Here is a 13,587-nt window from a genome sequence, read left to right as displayed (position 1 = left end):
GCAAGGGAGATAGCATAACGGCTATGCAAACAGACTCTCATGCCTGAGGCTCCAAAGTTCCAGGTTCAATCCCCCACAACACCATAAGCCAGAGCTGAGCAATGAGTGCTCTGGTAAGAAAAAAAAGAACTGACTACAAAAGCTGAATAAGATCAAAAGACTGTCTCACTTAATGATGGCCTTTTTAGCCACTATCTGGCCACCCCATCACCCAGGGCCCTAGAAAGGGAATCCTTGGATTCCTCCATAGATAACATGGACCTAGACCTTCTGGTAGACCCATCTCTCTACCATCCATCACTGATCACATCTATTATTGTGGGCTTCTTCAGGACTACACCCTCACTATGAACTAGCAGTGGTAAGACTGCCCCCATGTCCAAAGGGAGGCTGGTCAACCTACTCTGCCACTTCAAGAAGGCTGGTTCTGAAGTGAGTGAAGCCTAGAATGTTCCCAGTTGTGACCATGGACTGTGAGCACAGTCTGACAGGGACTCACAGGTTGTACAGACTGCTTTGTTAAGTATGAATAGGTATAGGCCCCATGTTAGATGCATTTATTTATTTTCTTCAAATGTGCAAGCATCTCTGTGCCCTAATCCATTCTTTGGTTCTGCTCTCAACTCTGATACCATCTTCCCAGACAAAATTTCTAGCCCATTCCCATGTTAGCTATTAAGCTCAAGCAAAGATTAGTAAGACATAGGCTGCTAGGGACATTCCTAAAATAGACTTTCTAGATTCCTTCCACCCAAAGGTCTCCGTACTTTCATGTGCTCTGTTCCTACTTTATAGTGCCTGTTTATTAAACATTTTGTCCTGCTTTCCATCTTACTGCATTTCAGCCACCAAGTTCCAGATGCTACTATGATTCCATCCTGACTCCCGTGAGCAGATGACCTGGCCAATATGTCCTGGAACCCCACCTCTCCAGAGCCCTCGCCAACTAGGGGAAGACAGAAATAGGCTGGGAGTATGGATCGACCTGCCAACACTCACGTCCAATGGAGAAGCAATTACAGAAGCCAGACCTTCCGCCTCCTACACCCTCCCAAAAATTTTGACCCATATGCCTAGAGGGATTAACAACCAGAGAAGTAAACCAGAGAATTCTGTACTCCCATTCCACCAAGACCCAAAGCATTTGCCAAGAATCCTACTTGAGACCACCAATGAAAGGGAAGTGAATCTAGAAAACACCAGAGAAAACCAGGCATGGTTTCACTTATCTGAGAGAGAAGGGGAAAAGAGGAAAGACATTTGGAAGTAGTAATAGGTATAGGGGTGAACTAGAAACAGGTTAATGGCAAGACTATTGAAAAATATGGGGGAAATATATATACATAGATATAGATAGAAACAGCCCATATCAATGACCTTGGGAGAACTACTACAGTTTCCAGTGGGTGGGGATGGAAGAAAGAAAAAAAGGAAGGGAGGAAGGAAGGAAAGGAGATGTATACTGTCGTGTATGCCATTCACATTAAATAGTTTTGTTTGAACAACGAGATACCACTTCACTCCTGTGAGAATGTCAGACATCAGTAAAGGTAACAGCAGCAAATGCTGGAGAGGGTGTGGGGTCAAAGGAACCCTCCTACACTATTGGTGGGAATGTCAATCGGTTCAACCTCTGTAGAGAACAGTCTGGAGAACTCTCAGAAGGCTACCCTATGACCCTGCAATTCCCCTCCTGGGGATATATCCTAAGGAACCCAACACATCCATCCAAAAAGATCTGTGTACACATATGTTCTTGGCAGCACAATTTGTAATAGCCAAAACCTGGAAGCAACCCAGGTGTCCAACAACAGATGAGTGGCTGAGCAAGTTGTGGTCTATATACACAATGGAATACTACTCAGCTGTAAAAAATGGTGACTTCACCGTTTTCAGCCGATCTTGGATGAACCTTGAAAAATTCATGTTAAGTGAAATAAGTCAGAAACAGAAGGATGAATATGGGATGATCTCACTCTCAGGCAGAAGTTGAAAAACAACATCAGAAAAGAAAACACAAGTAGAACCTGAACTGGAATTGGCATATTGCACCAAAGTAAAAGACTCTGGGGTAGGTGCGTGGGTGGGGAGAATACAGATCCAAGAAGGATTCAGAGGACCTAGTGGGGTTTGTATTGTTATATGGGAAACTGGGGAATATTATGCATGTACGAACTATAGTACTTACTGTTGAATGTAAAACATTAATTCCCCAATAAAAAAAAAATCCGAAAAAAAAAAGTTTTGTTTGTTTGTTTGTCTTGTTTTGTTTTTTTAAGGTAGAGGCAGAAAGTATGAAAGAAACCACAGCACTGAATGGGATCCCTCAGTATGGTGGGGATCTGGCCTCTAGCCTGGATCACGCACCTGGCAGAGCAGCACACTATTCGAGTGAGCTATTTTGCCAGCCCCTCAATCAACAGTTTCATTCCCATGGTTTGGGAGTACAAAATTTATGGAAAAAGAATTTCCTTGGGAAGATCGTAATCTTTTCTTTTTGATTTCGATTAACTCAGGGTCTTACAGATGCTCTGACAGGAATCTTTACTGTGGCACATACCTGGTATAGGCGTTTCTCCCAGCAATTCCCCTCTCTTGGAGGCATTCAGTTGGTGCCTACTCTGTGTCCCTGAGTCCTGCGTTGACTTTCCAGTTGACTCTGACAACACTTGAAGTAAATGGGAATTCTCTGAAGTGGCAGCTACCACGGGTCTAAAATAATGCACTGGCCGGTAATCTTTTGGCAGTTGAGGTGGTGGATAATTCTTCAAAAAAAAAGGTGGGATAAATAAATATAACCAGTATTCAGAAAGCAAAGATGATGGTCATGTCTCATTTAACCATGAAAATACAGTGACTCTGCACAGTGCCAACCCTATCCTTTAAAAGGAAAGTTAAGTGGAAATATCATTGTCAGGGCTTTTTGTTTTTTTTTTAAATCCTGTTAACCTGCCAAGCTTCTCTAAAAACATGGACTCCCAAACCAACCAGCAAACATGGTCATGTCATCACGAGATGAAAACTCCAGCCAATCAAGACAGGAAGAAGGTTGTATATACACAACTCCTTTTCTTATTCTTTTTCAACTTTAAATGTAATTCATCAAACATTTACTGAGCACTTAAAATTTGGGATTGTCTTTTTTTTTTTTTGTCCAGGTGCAGTGACCAGGACAGTTTCTTTGGTATCTTCTGTCCAGTGGACAACACAGGTAAGTCTGCAGACATCCAAGTGCAAGGTTCCTTAGGCATACAAAGGAAGAGCATGTAACTCAGACATGACTGCCCACAAGGCTTCTAGGAGAGTCAAGAGGTAACTAGATCAGGGGAGTGAAGCTGGTAGAAGTGTAGCCTGGGAGGTGGTACAGTGGAGGAGACCCCCTTTTCTTTCTTTTCTTTCTTTTATTTTTCTTTTTAAAGATTTTATTTATTTATGAGAAAGATAGGAGGAGAGAGAAAGAACCAGACATCACTCTGGCACATGTGCTGCCGGGGATCAAACTCGGGATCTCGTGCTTGAGAGTCCAAAACTTTACCACTGCGCCACCTCCCAGACCACGAGACCCTCTTTTCATACAAGTAAAAAAACTCATGTTTGGGAGGCATGAGAAGTAAGGCAGTGAATAAAAGCATGGGGTCCAAAGATTGATTCTCTGCATTGCATGTAGCAGGGTGATGTACTGGTGTGCTCTTTTTATTCCTCTCCTCTCCTCTCCTCTCCTCTCCTCTCCTCTCCTCTCCTCTCCTCTCCTCTCTATTATTAGTAACTGAATCTTAAAATAAAACAACAAAGTCATATTCAGGCTAGGGAGATAGCACCAGCAGTAGTGCAACAACTTTCATGACAGAAGTCCCTGATTCAATGCCCAACACTACCAGAAGCCAGAGCTAAGAGGTGCTGATTATTAAAAAAAAAAAAAAAAAACCCTGCAGAGGAGTCGCTTCACAGGCAGTGAAGCAGGTCTGCAGGTGTCTACCTTTCTTTCCTCCTCTGTCTTCCCATCCTCTCTCGATTTCTCTCTGTCCTACCCAACAATGACAGCAATAACAACAACAAGAACGATAAACAACAAGGGCAACAAAAGGGAGGGAAATTACATAATAAATAAAAAAAAAATTTTTTAAACTCTTATTCTCCTCTGACATTAAGTAGCATTTCTGATAACAATCTGATAATAACAGCCTATTAAGTGTCCCACACGGTGCTAAATATATTATGTTATAATACAATGTCTATCATGATTAAACAAATCAAGCTACTATAATGCCAAATGCAAAATTCCACAGAAGCACAAAGGTACTCACCAAGTGTTTGCTAAGTAAAAAACCAAAAAGCAGATTAGAGTGTGGAAAAGCCTAGAAAAGGATGCCAACAAGGCAAAAGGGCAGATGCCCCTCCTGAGCTACCAGTACCAATTGCCATGTGCCGCCCGCCTGAACTAACATGTCACACGTGGCTCTGACAGGGCTGAGGAAGCACAGCTTGGCCTGCCCTGTAATGAAAATTCACAAGCTCAAGACCATCTGGAAAGGCCCATGGGGGGTTTTCATGGGTCTGAACCTGCATGCAGACAGTTTTTACCCTTCTATCCACCTGCAACAGCTAGTCAGTTGACCACATCAGCCTATATACTTTACAATGTCAGGAAGAATCAAGACTAGGGGGGTTTTGTGGCTTTCTGGAAGCTTTCTACTTTTCCTTTAAGTTAACTTGACTCTAGAATTATATCCAGAGCAGGAGGTAGATAGCATAATGGTTATGCAAAGAGACAACAAAATTCCATGTTCAATCCCCTGCAGCACCATAAACCAGAGCTGAGTAGTGCTCTGGTAAAAAAACAAAGAAGGAAATAAAATTAATTTGAAAAATAAAATTATATCTATTTTATAATTCCACCAACCTCCAATATAGTTTCACTTTTTTTTTTTTTTTTTTTTTTTGTCGAGAACACTGCTCAGTTCTGGCTTATGGTGGTGGTGTAGGTGACTGAACCTGAGATCTTTGTGCCTCAGGCATGAAAGTTATCTTGCAGAGTGGTGGTGGCACATCTGGTTAAGCACACTGGTTATAATACTCAAGGACCCAGATTCAAGCCCCCAGTCCCTGCCTACAGGGGCAAAACTTCAAAAGAGGTGAAGCAGGGCTGCAAGTGTCTCTCTGTCTCTCTCCCTCTCTATATCCCTCTTCCTCTTGATTTCTGACTGCCTCTATAAAATAAAGATATTTAAGACGAAACAAAACAAAAAAACTTATCTTGCATGACTCAAGCATGATAGTTCAGAGTTCAATCCCCAGCATTCCATGTGCCAGAGTGATTGGTTCTCTCTCTCTTCTTGTCCTCTCATTCATAAATAAGTCTTAGAAAGAAAGAAAAAATAAAAGAAAGAAAAAGAAAAGAAGGGAGGGAGGGAGAGAGGGAAGGAAGAAGGAAAAAGGGAAGGAATGATGAGTGAATGAATGGAAGGAAGGAAAAATGGATTAGCAGTTAGATGTTTTGGATAAACAAAGTGGCTACAAACTGACTTTTTTTTTGTAATTTTACCAGAGCACTGCTCAGCTCTGGTTTATGGTGGTGCAAGGGGGGACTAAACCTGGGACTCTGGAGCCTCAGACTGAAAGTCACGTTGCAAAACCATTATGCTTATCTACCCTGGCCCACAATCTTTTCTCCCCTTTTTTGCCTCCAGGGTTATCACTGGGGCTCGGTGCCTGCACTAAGAATCCACTGCTCCTGGAGGCTGTTTTTTTTTTTTTTTTCCATTTGTTGCCCTTGTTGTTTATCATTGTTGTTGTTGCTGTTATTGCTGTCCTTGCTGCTGGATAGGACAGAGAGAAATTGAGAGAGGAGAGGAAGACAGAGAAGGGGAAAGACAACCTCAGACCTGCTTCACCACTTGGGAGGCAACCCTCCTGCAGGTGGGGAGACAGGGGCTTGAACCGAGATCCTGACATGGCTCCATGGACTTTGTGCCATGTGCACTTAACCCACTGCACTACCGCCCAGCCCCTGACTGACAGTTCTAATAAAGAACAGGTTCCACTGAATAATTACTAGGAGGTCATTACCTTTAGAAAACAGAATGATTTATTTTTTAATTACAAATATAACTCAGATCTTATAGCAACAAGTATTTTGAGTAGTAGAACAATTAAAAAGAAGGAGGAGGAGGAGGAGAAAGAGGAGAAGGAGAAGGAGAAGGAGAAGGAGAAGGAGAAGGAGAAGGAGAAGGAGAAGGAGAAGGAGAAGGAGAAGGAGAAGGAGAAGGAGAAGGAGAAGGAGAAGGAGAAGGAGAAGAAACTTACTTTCTTAGAAGATAAAGGTTTAGAAGCCAAGGAAAATCCATCCAAAATTTTGCCGACATATCGAAGATTTTTCTCTGATTCTACAAAATAAGGCTATTGATTAGTTCCAGAAGTAAAACCAAATGGCATCAGTGTTGTATCTTTAAGAACATAAACACTTATTGGGAGTTGGGTGGTAGCGCAGCGGGTTAAGCGCAGGTGGTGTAAAGCACAAGGCCTGGCGTGAGGATCCCGGTTCAAGCCCCCAGCTCCCCACCTGCAGGGGCGTTGCTTCAGAGGCGACTGACTCTCTTTCTCTCCCCCTCTCTGTCTTCCCCTCCTCTCTCCATTTCTCTCTGTCCTATCCAACAACAACATCAATAAAAATAATAACTACAACAATAAAACAAGGGCAACAAAAAAGAATAAACAAAAAAATTTTTAAAGATATTAAAAAAAAAAAAAAGAGCATAAACACTGCATGTGATGTGTGACAGCACACCAAGATAGCAGCAAAGGGAATGAAAGAAAGGAATTTAGAGCCCTCACACCTCTGTTGACTCAATGACTGTGGCTGCCTTGCACCACCCTTGGCGGACTCGGCTCTAGCCCAAGAAAAGCACCGCAATGCTATTTTGAGAACTAGTACCTAAAGGAGACCAAAGAACACAAAGATCTCAAGTCATCAAGAGGATGAATATGTGTAAAGAGGAAGATGTGTAACTCTGAGGCATTTCTATTGATAAAACCGGCTGAAGAGCTATGGGAGGAGGCTTGGAAGGTGGTGCAGTGAATAGGGTACTGAGCTTGGAAGTATGAGTCCCTGAGTTTGAGTCCCGGCATCCCATGTGCCAATGTTATGCTCTGGTTCTCTCTCTCTAGACCTTGATTTTTTTTTCCTCTTTTTTAAAATTATTTTATTGGGAAAATAATGCTCCACTGGACAGTTGTTGATACATGGGTAAGTTTTCCTTTTAGCTTTTTAAATTAGTGGTTTAACAGTGATTTACAGAATTATAAGATAATGGGGGTATAATTCCACACCATTCCCACCACCAGAGTTCTGTGCCCTCACCTCCCTCCATTAGAAGCTGTAAGTAATAGATATGGGTTGACTATATTTATTTTCCTTTTTTGTCCTTTTTTCTGCTTTCTTTTTTTTAATATCTTATTTATTTAAGGGGCCAGGTGGTGACACACTTGGTTAAGCGTGCACATTACAGTGTGCAAGGATCCAGGTTCAAGCCCCTGGCACCGACCTGCGGGGGAAGCTTCACGAGTGGTGAAGCAGGGCTGCAGGTGTCTGTCTGTCTCTCTCCCTATCTTCCCCTCTCAACTTCTCTCTGTCTCTCTACAATAATAAATAAATAAATAAATAAAACATTAAAAAAACTTTAAAAAATATTTTTTTATTTTCCTTTTTGTTGCCTTTGTTGTTTTTATTGCTGTTGTGGTTATTATTGTTGTTATTGATGTCGCTGTTGCCGGATAGGACAGAAAGAAACAGAGAGAGGATGGGAAGACAGAGAGGGGAAGAGACAGACACCTGCAGACCGGGGGTTCGAACCAGGATCCTTGTGCTTTGCACCATGTAAGTTTAACCCGCTAAGCTACTGCCCAACTCCCTTTTGTCCATTTTTATGTATGTCTATGGCCCTGCCTTCACTTCCTAAATCACACCTACAACTACTACTACTTCTAAGTGTCTAAACCTAGATCTTGTGTTAATAAATGAATCAAATCTTAAAATGAAAAACCACTATGGGGAGACTACCCCCTCAATTTTCTTAGCAACTGGCCAAAGAAGGCACTAAAAGGAATACAATCAGGACAATCTATAATCTAAACTCAGTACAAGACAGCAGACCACACATATATCATGCCCAAGGACCCGGGTTCAAGCCACCGGTTCTCACCTGCAAGGGGGAAGCTTCGTGACTAGTGGTGCAGTGCTGTAGGTGTCTCTCTTCCTCTCTCCCTCTACACTTCCCCCTTCCCTCTCAATTTCTCTCTGTCCTACCAAATAAAAGGAAAAAAACAAATGGAAAAATGGATTCATTGTGCAGATATCAAGCCCTGGCAAAAAGCCTGGGGACAATACAAATTTATTTAAAAATTAATAATAATGTAGCGTGAACTAAGAAATACTTTTGGGGACAATACAAATTCATTTAAAAATTAATAATAATGTTAGCATGAACTAAGAAATACTTTTGGGGACTGATAAGATAGATCACCCAGGAGGGTACTTTGCCATGGCTGTGACCCAGGTGCGAGCTCCCTTGTACACTGAGGGAAGTTTTCTCTGCCTCACTGCCTCTTACTATTTGTTTCTATTTTTTTCTTTACCTACTTACCAGAGCACTGCTTAGCTCCTCTGCCTTACAGTGATGCTGGGGATTGATTCTCTGAAAAAGTCACCCGGAGCAATGAAGCCCCCGCAGCAAAAACATCCTGGGTTGGGGTGGGGTGGGGGGGAGGACAGGTGGTGGCACATCTGGTTGAGCGCGCACTTTACAATGCACAAAGACCCTGGTTCAAGCCCCCTTACCCCCACTGCAGGGGGAAAGCTTTGTAAGCAGTGAAGCATTGCTGCAACTATCTCTCTCCCTCTCTATTCCCCCCTTCCCTCTTGATTTCTGTCTCTATCCAATAAATAAATAAACACTTGGGTTCTTTTTGTGAGGAGGATAGACTGCTTACTGTGAGTCAAGCACACTTTAAATCCTGTACTCCACAGCTCTGTACGTGCAAGCCTGAGGTCCCAAGTTTGACTGTCAGCACCACATAAGCCAGAGTGCTGCTTTGGTCTCCCTTTCCCTCTTACCCTCTCTGTCACTTGTGAACTAAAAGAAACCTTTTTTTTTTTTTTATGTTTTACTGATTTACTTATGAGAGGATTGGAGGAGAGAAAAAGAACCAGATATCACTCTGGTATATATGCTCTCAGGAACTGAGTTTGAGACCTCATGCTTGAGAGTCTAACACCTTACCCACTGTGCCACCTCCTGGACCACCTAAAATAAATCCTTAAAAAAAAGGGGCCAGCCGGTGGTGCACCTGGTTGAGCACACATTACAAAGCACAAGGACCCAGGTTCAAGTCCCTGGTCCCTACCTGTAGGGAGAAAGCTTTACAAGTATTTAAGCAGGGCTGCAAGTGTCTGTCTCTCTCCCTATCTATCTTCCTCCAACCCTCTCAATTTATGGCTGTCTCTATTTAGTAAATAAAGATAATAATAAAAAAAAGAATTTATAAAAATAAATAAATAAATAATACCTAAAAAATAAATAAATCTCCATCGAGCAGGGTTGCCATTGCCAATGCTCCTTGTCGTGACAAGGTCACTAACGTACAGACAGGTTAAGCAACCAGCTAGCCCAAGGTGACAACAGATAAACGGGGACAACCAGACTGACTCCCAGACAACCTGTCTCCAGAATCTGTGTGCACGACCATCAAGCAAACTTCCTCTAGAAATTGCTGTGTGCCTGCTCTACCTCTCCCAGAAAGTGGGCAACATTTTAGGAAACACTGCTTAGACTGGTTTTTGTTTCTTTTGTTTTTGCATCCAGGGTTATCACTGCACTAAGAATCCACTGCTCCTGGAAGCCATTTTTCCCATTTTGTTGCCCTGTTGTTATTGTTATTGTTGCCACTGCTGCTGTTGTTATTGGACAGGACAGAAAGAAATCGAGAGAGGAGGGGAAGACAGAGATGGGGAGAGAAAGAGAGACAGACACTTGCAGACCTGCTTCATCACTTGGGAGGCAACTCCCTTACAGATGGGGAGCCGGGGGCTTGAGCCAGGATCCTTATACTGGTCCTTGCGCTTCACACCATCTGCACTCAACCCGCTGCACTACCACCCAGCTCCCTATTTAGATTGATTTTGATTAACATGTACGTTTTGATGTATTTGAAAAGTATTAGATCAAACATTATCTGATGGTAGCTATAAAAATATCTGAACAAGCCCTGGGAGGTAGCAGAGTAGACAAAGTGTCGGACTCTCAAGCATGAGGCCCCAGTTTGATCCTCAATATCCTATGTCCCAGAGTGATGCTGTTTCTGTTTCTCTCTCTCTCTCTCTCTCTCTCTGTCTCATGAATAAATAAATAAAATCAGGATTCGGGTGGTAGAGCAGCATAAGCGCACATGGCACAAAGCACAAGGACCAGCATAAGGATCCCGGTTTCAGTCCCCGGCTCCCCACCTGCAGGGGAGTCGCTTCACAAGCGGTGAAGCAGGTCTGCAGGTGTCTGTCTTTCTCTCCCCCTCTGTATTGCTCTCTCCCTCTCTATCTCTCCTTCCCTCTTGATTTCCCTTTCTCATTTTATTTTATTTTATTTTTATTGTATACCTCCAGGGTTATCACTGGGGCTCAGTGCTGGCACTATGAATCCACTACTCATGTGGCCACCTCCCCCTACCCCGCTTTTTTTTTTTTTTTTCGGGTAGGACAGAGAGAAATTGAGAGGAGAGGGGAAGACAGAGAGGGAGAGAGAAAGATAAACACCTGCAGACCTGCTTGTGAAGCGGCTCCCTCTACCCCGCCGCCGCCCCGGGTGAGGATCTGGCAGATAGAATCAGGATCCTTGTGTGGGTCCTTGCGCTTCACACTATGTGTGTATCACTCAGTGCACCATAGCCCAGTCCTCCCTCTTAACTTCTATCTAAACACATGTAACTAAAGAAAATATTACAAATGAGAAAAAGGTTATGATTTATATGCAAGCAAATAAATAAACGGAGGTGCCATGTGATAGCTCACCCCAGTAGACTCACCCACTGGCCACTCCTTGGGAGCACTAAACACTAGGGAACCTTGGGGCCGGGAGGTGACGTACCTGGCTGAGCACATGAGTTACACTAGGAAACCTTCACAAGTGGTGTGGTGGTGCTTTGGTCTCATGCCCTCTTTAGCTCTCTCTTTCTTTCTCTCTCACTATCTAGGGGGGAAAAAAAGAAAAAAGAAAAAAAAAAAAGGCCTGCCAGGAACAATGTAATTTTGCAGATAAAGCGACTCCCATGCAGGTGGGGAGCCGAGGCTCAAACCGGGATCTTTATGCTGGTCCTTGTGCTTTGCGCCATGTGAGCTTAACCTGCTGCGCTATCACCCGACTCCCTATTTTTTAATTTTTTTAAATATTTATTTATTTATTCCCTTTCGTTGCCCTTGTTGTTTTATTGTTGTAGTTATTATTGCTGTTATTGATGTTGCCGTTGTTGGATAGGAAAGAGAAATGGAGAGAGGAGGGGAAGACAGAGAGGGAGAGAGAAAGATAGACACCTGCAGACCTGCTTCACCGCCTATGAAGCGACTCCCCTGCACGTGGAGAGCGAGGGGCCTGAACCAGGATCCTTACGCCGGTCCTTGCGCTTTGCGCCACCTGCGCTTAACCCTCCACACTACCGCCCAACTCCCCTCTGAGCCTCTCTTCTGCCCATTTTGTTCCTCACCCTGAGTCTCTGAGCAACAATTCCCTATTCCACAGACACTGACTTCAGTATCAGTCCTGTAAGCGAGTCCTTCCTCCTGATGTCCCAGTAGTTGGTCTTACATCAGCTAAGGGTATGCAGTTACCTGTCTGATGTTTATATTGTTTGGGTGCTGTCCAGCCATAAAGTCCGTCTCCAGGCTCCTCATCCTTCAAAACAGTGTCATACTTTGAGAGTGTTTCCGTAGCATAGATGTCATCATCTTCTTCTTCCAAGGCACCTACTCCAAAAGCCTTCAAAAACAAGGGTGTTTTGTCATGAAGCAGTATCGGGCCCCAGGGTATGTCTGCCTTGAAGAATGCAGCCGACCACAAAAGCACCTCAAGATCACTAAGAGAACAGCCCGGGAGGTGGCACATCGGGCAGAGCATTGGCCCCATAATTGATCGCTGGCATTGCACGTGCTAGAGAGATGTTTCGGTTCTCTCTGTCTCTCGGATTAATAAATATATCATTTGTTTTTAATCAGTAAGAGAAGCAATAGGAGTTCCACGTTAACACACAGATTGAGGTCTTTTGGAAAATAATAACCATAAGTAAATGCCACAGTCCCAGTGCTGGGGCAGGTGGGGAGCAGGGGAGTGTCCTCCATAGGTCAGGGTCAAACCACAGGAAGAGAAATGGGGCCTCCAAAGAGAGAAAAACTAATCTTATCTGTAGATCATGTGACTTGGAGCCTGTGCAACTGACCAAGGTCTACAGACTGCCAGTCTTCTGGCCCAGGTGCCTTAATAATGCCTAGGCTGGGCTGGAGAGACAGCATAATGGTTATGCAAAAAGACACTCAGGCCTCAGGCTCTGAGTTCTCAGGTCCAGCACCACCGTAAGCCAGAGCTGATCAGTGCTCTGGTCTTGATCTCTTGTTTCTTTCTCTTAGAATCTCTGTCGTTAAAATAAATAAATAAAATATTAAATAGAGAGTGAGAGGAAAAGAAAAAGAAAAAAAAAAAAAAAAGAATGCCTAATCTATGTGGGAAATAGCTTCCAAGAAGTATTACTCATGGTGACTGGATTGGGAAGAAAAACATAGAGAGAGAGAGAGAAAAGGTAGAACTGAAATTTTCTAAATGGACTTGAAGAACTAAATTGACCTTGGAGTCCATTTGAGAGGACAGGCAAATCAGTCAGTCAGTAAGAGCTGGCTCTCGGGCAGGGTGGTGGCACATAATGGTGGAGCACACCTCTTACCATGTGCAAAGATCCACATTCAGGCCCCTGGTCCCCATCCACAGGGGAGAAGCTTCACACGCGGTAAAACAGTGTTGCGGGTGTCTCTCTGTCTCTCTCCCTCTCTTAACTCCCTCCCCCATTTCAATTTCTCTTGTTCCTGTCAAATAAAATGGGAAGAAAAGAGGAAAACGATAGCCACCGGGAGTGGTGGATTCATTGTGCAGACACCAAGCCTCAGTGATAACCCTGGTAGAAATAAGAAAGAAAGAAAGAGGGGGTCGAGTGGTAGCGCAGTGGATTAAGTGCATGTGGCGCAAAGCTCAAGGACCGGCGTAAGGATCCTGGTTTGAGCCCCCAGCTCCCCACCTGCAGGGGAGTCGCTTCACAGACGGTGAAGCAGGTCTGCAGGTGTCTATCTTTCTCTCCCCCTCTCTGCCTTCCCCTCCTCTCTCCATTTCTCTCTGTCCTATCCAACAACGAACGACATCAACAATGGCAATAATGGCCACAACAACGGCAACAAAAGGGGGGAAAAAAATGGCCTCCAGGAGCAGTGAATTCATGGTGCAGGCACTGAGCCCCAGCAATAACCCTGGAGGCAAAAAAAAAAAAAAAAAGAAAGAAAGAAAGAAA

General features: G+C 43.7%; 1 protein-coding gene across 1 annotated transcript in view; it reads right to left on the bottom strand.

Annotated features, from left to right (window-relative positions):
• Positions 1–13,587, bottom strand: part of GPATCH1 (G-patch domain containing 1) — a 57,386-nt gene that overhangs the window by 20,047 nt on the left and 23,752 nt on the right. Inside the window, exons 8-10 of the mRNA XM_007539469.3 lie at positions 11,870–12,017; positions 6,304–6,383; positions 2,561–2,765 (exon numbers count right to left, since the gene is read on the bottom strand). Of these exons, the coding sequence (XP_007539531.1) occupies positions 2,561–2,765; positions 6,304–6,383; positions 11,870–12,017 (433 nt within the window). The remainder of the gene's footprint in view (positions 1–2,560; positions 2,766–6,303; positions 6,384–11,869; positions 12,018–13,587) is intronic.

Source organism: Erinaceus europaeus, chromosome 2, assembly GCF_950295315.1.
Source record: "Erinaceus europaeus chromosome 2, mEriEur2.1, whole genome shotgun sequence".
Lineage (NCBI taxonomy): Eukaryota > Metazoa > Chordata > Mammalia > Eulipotyphla > Erinaceidae > Erinaceus > Erinaceus europaeus.
The sequence above is the reverse complement of the archived record's forward strand: the minus strand, read 5'-3'. Positions and strand labels throughout refer to the sequence as shown.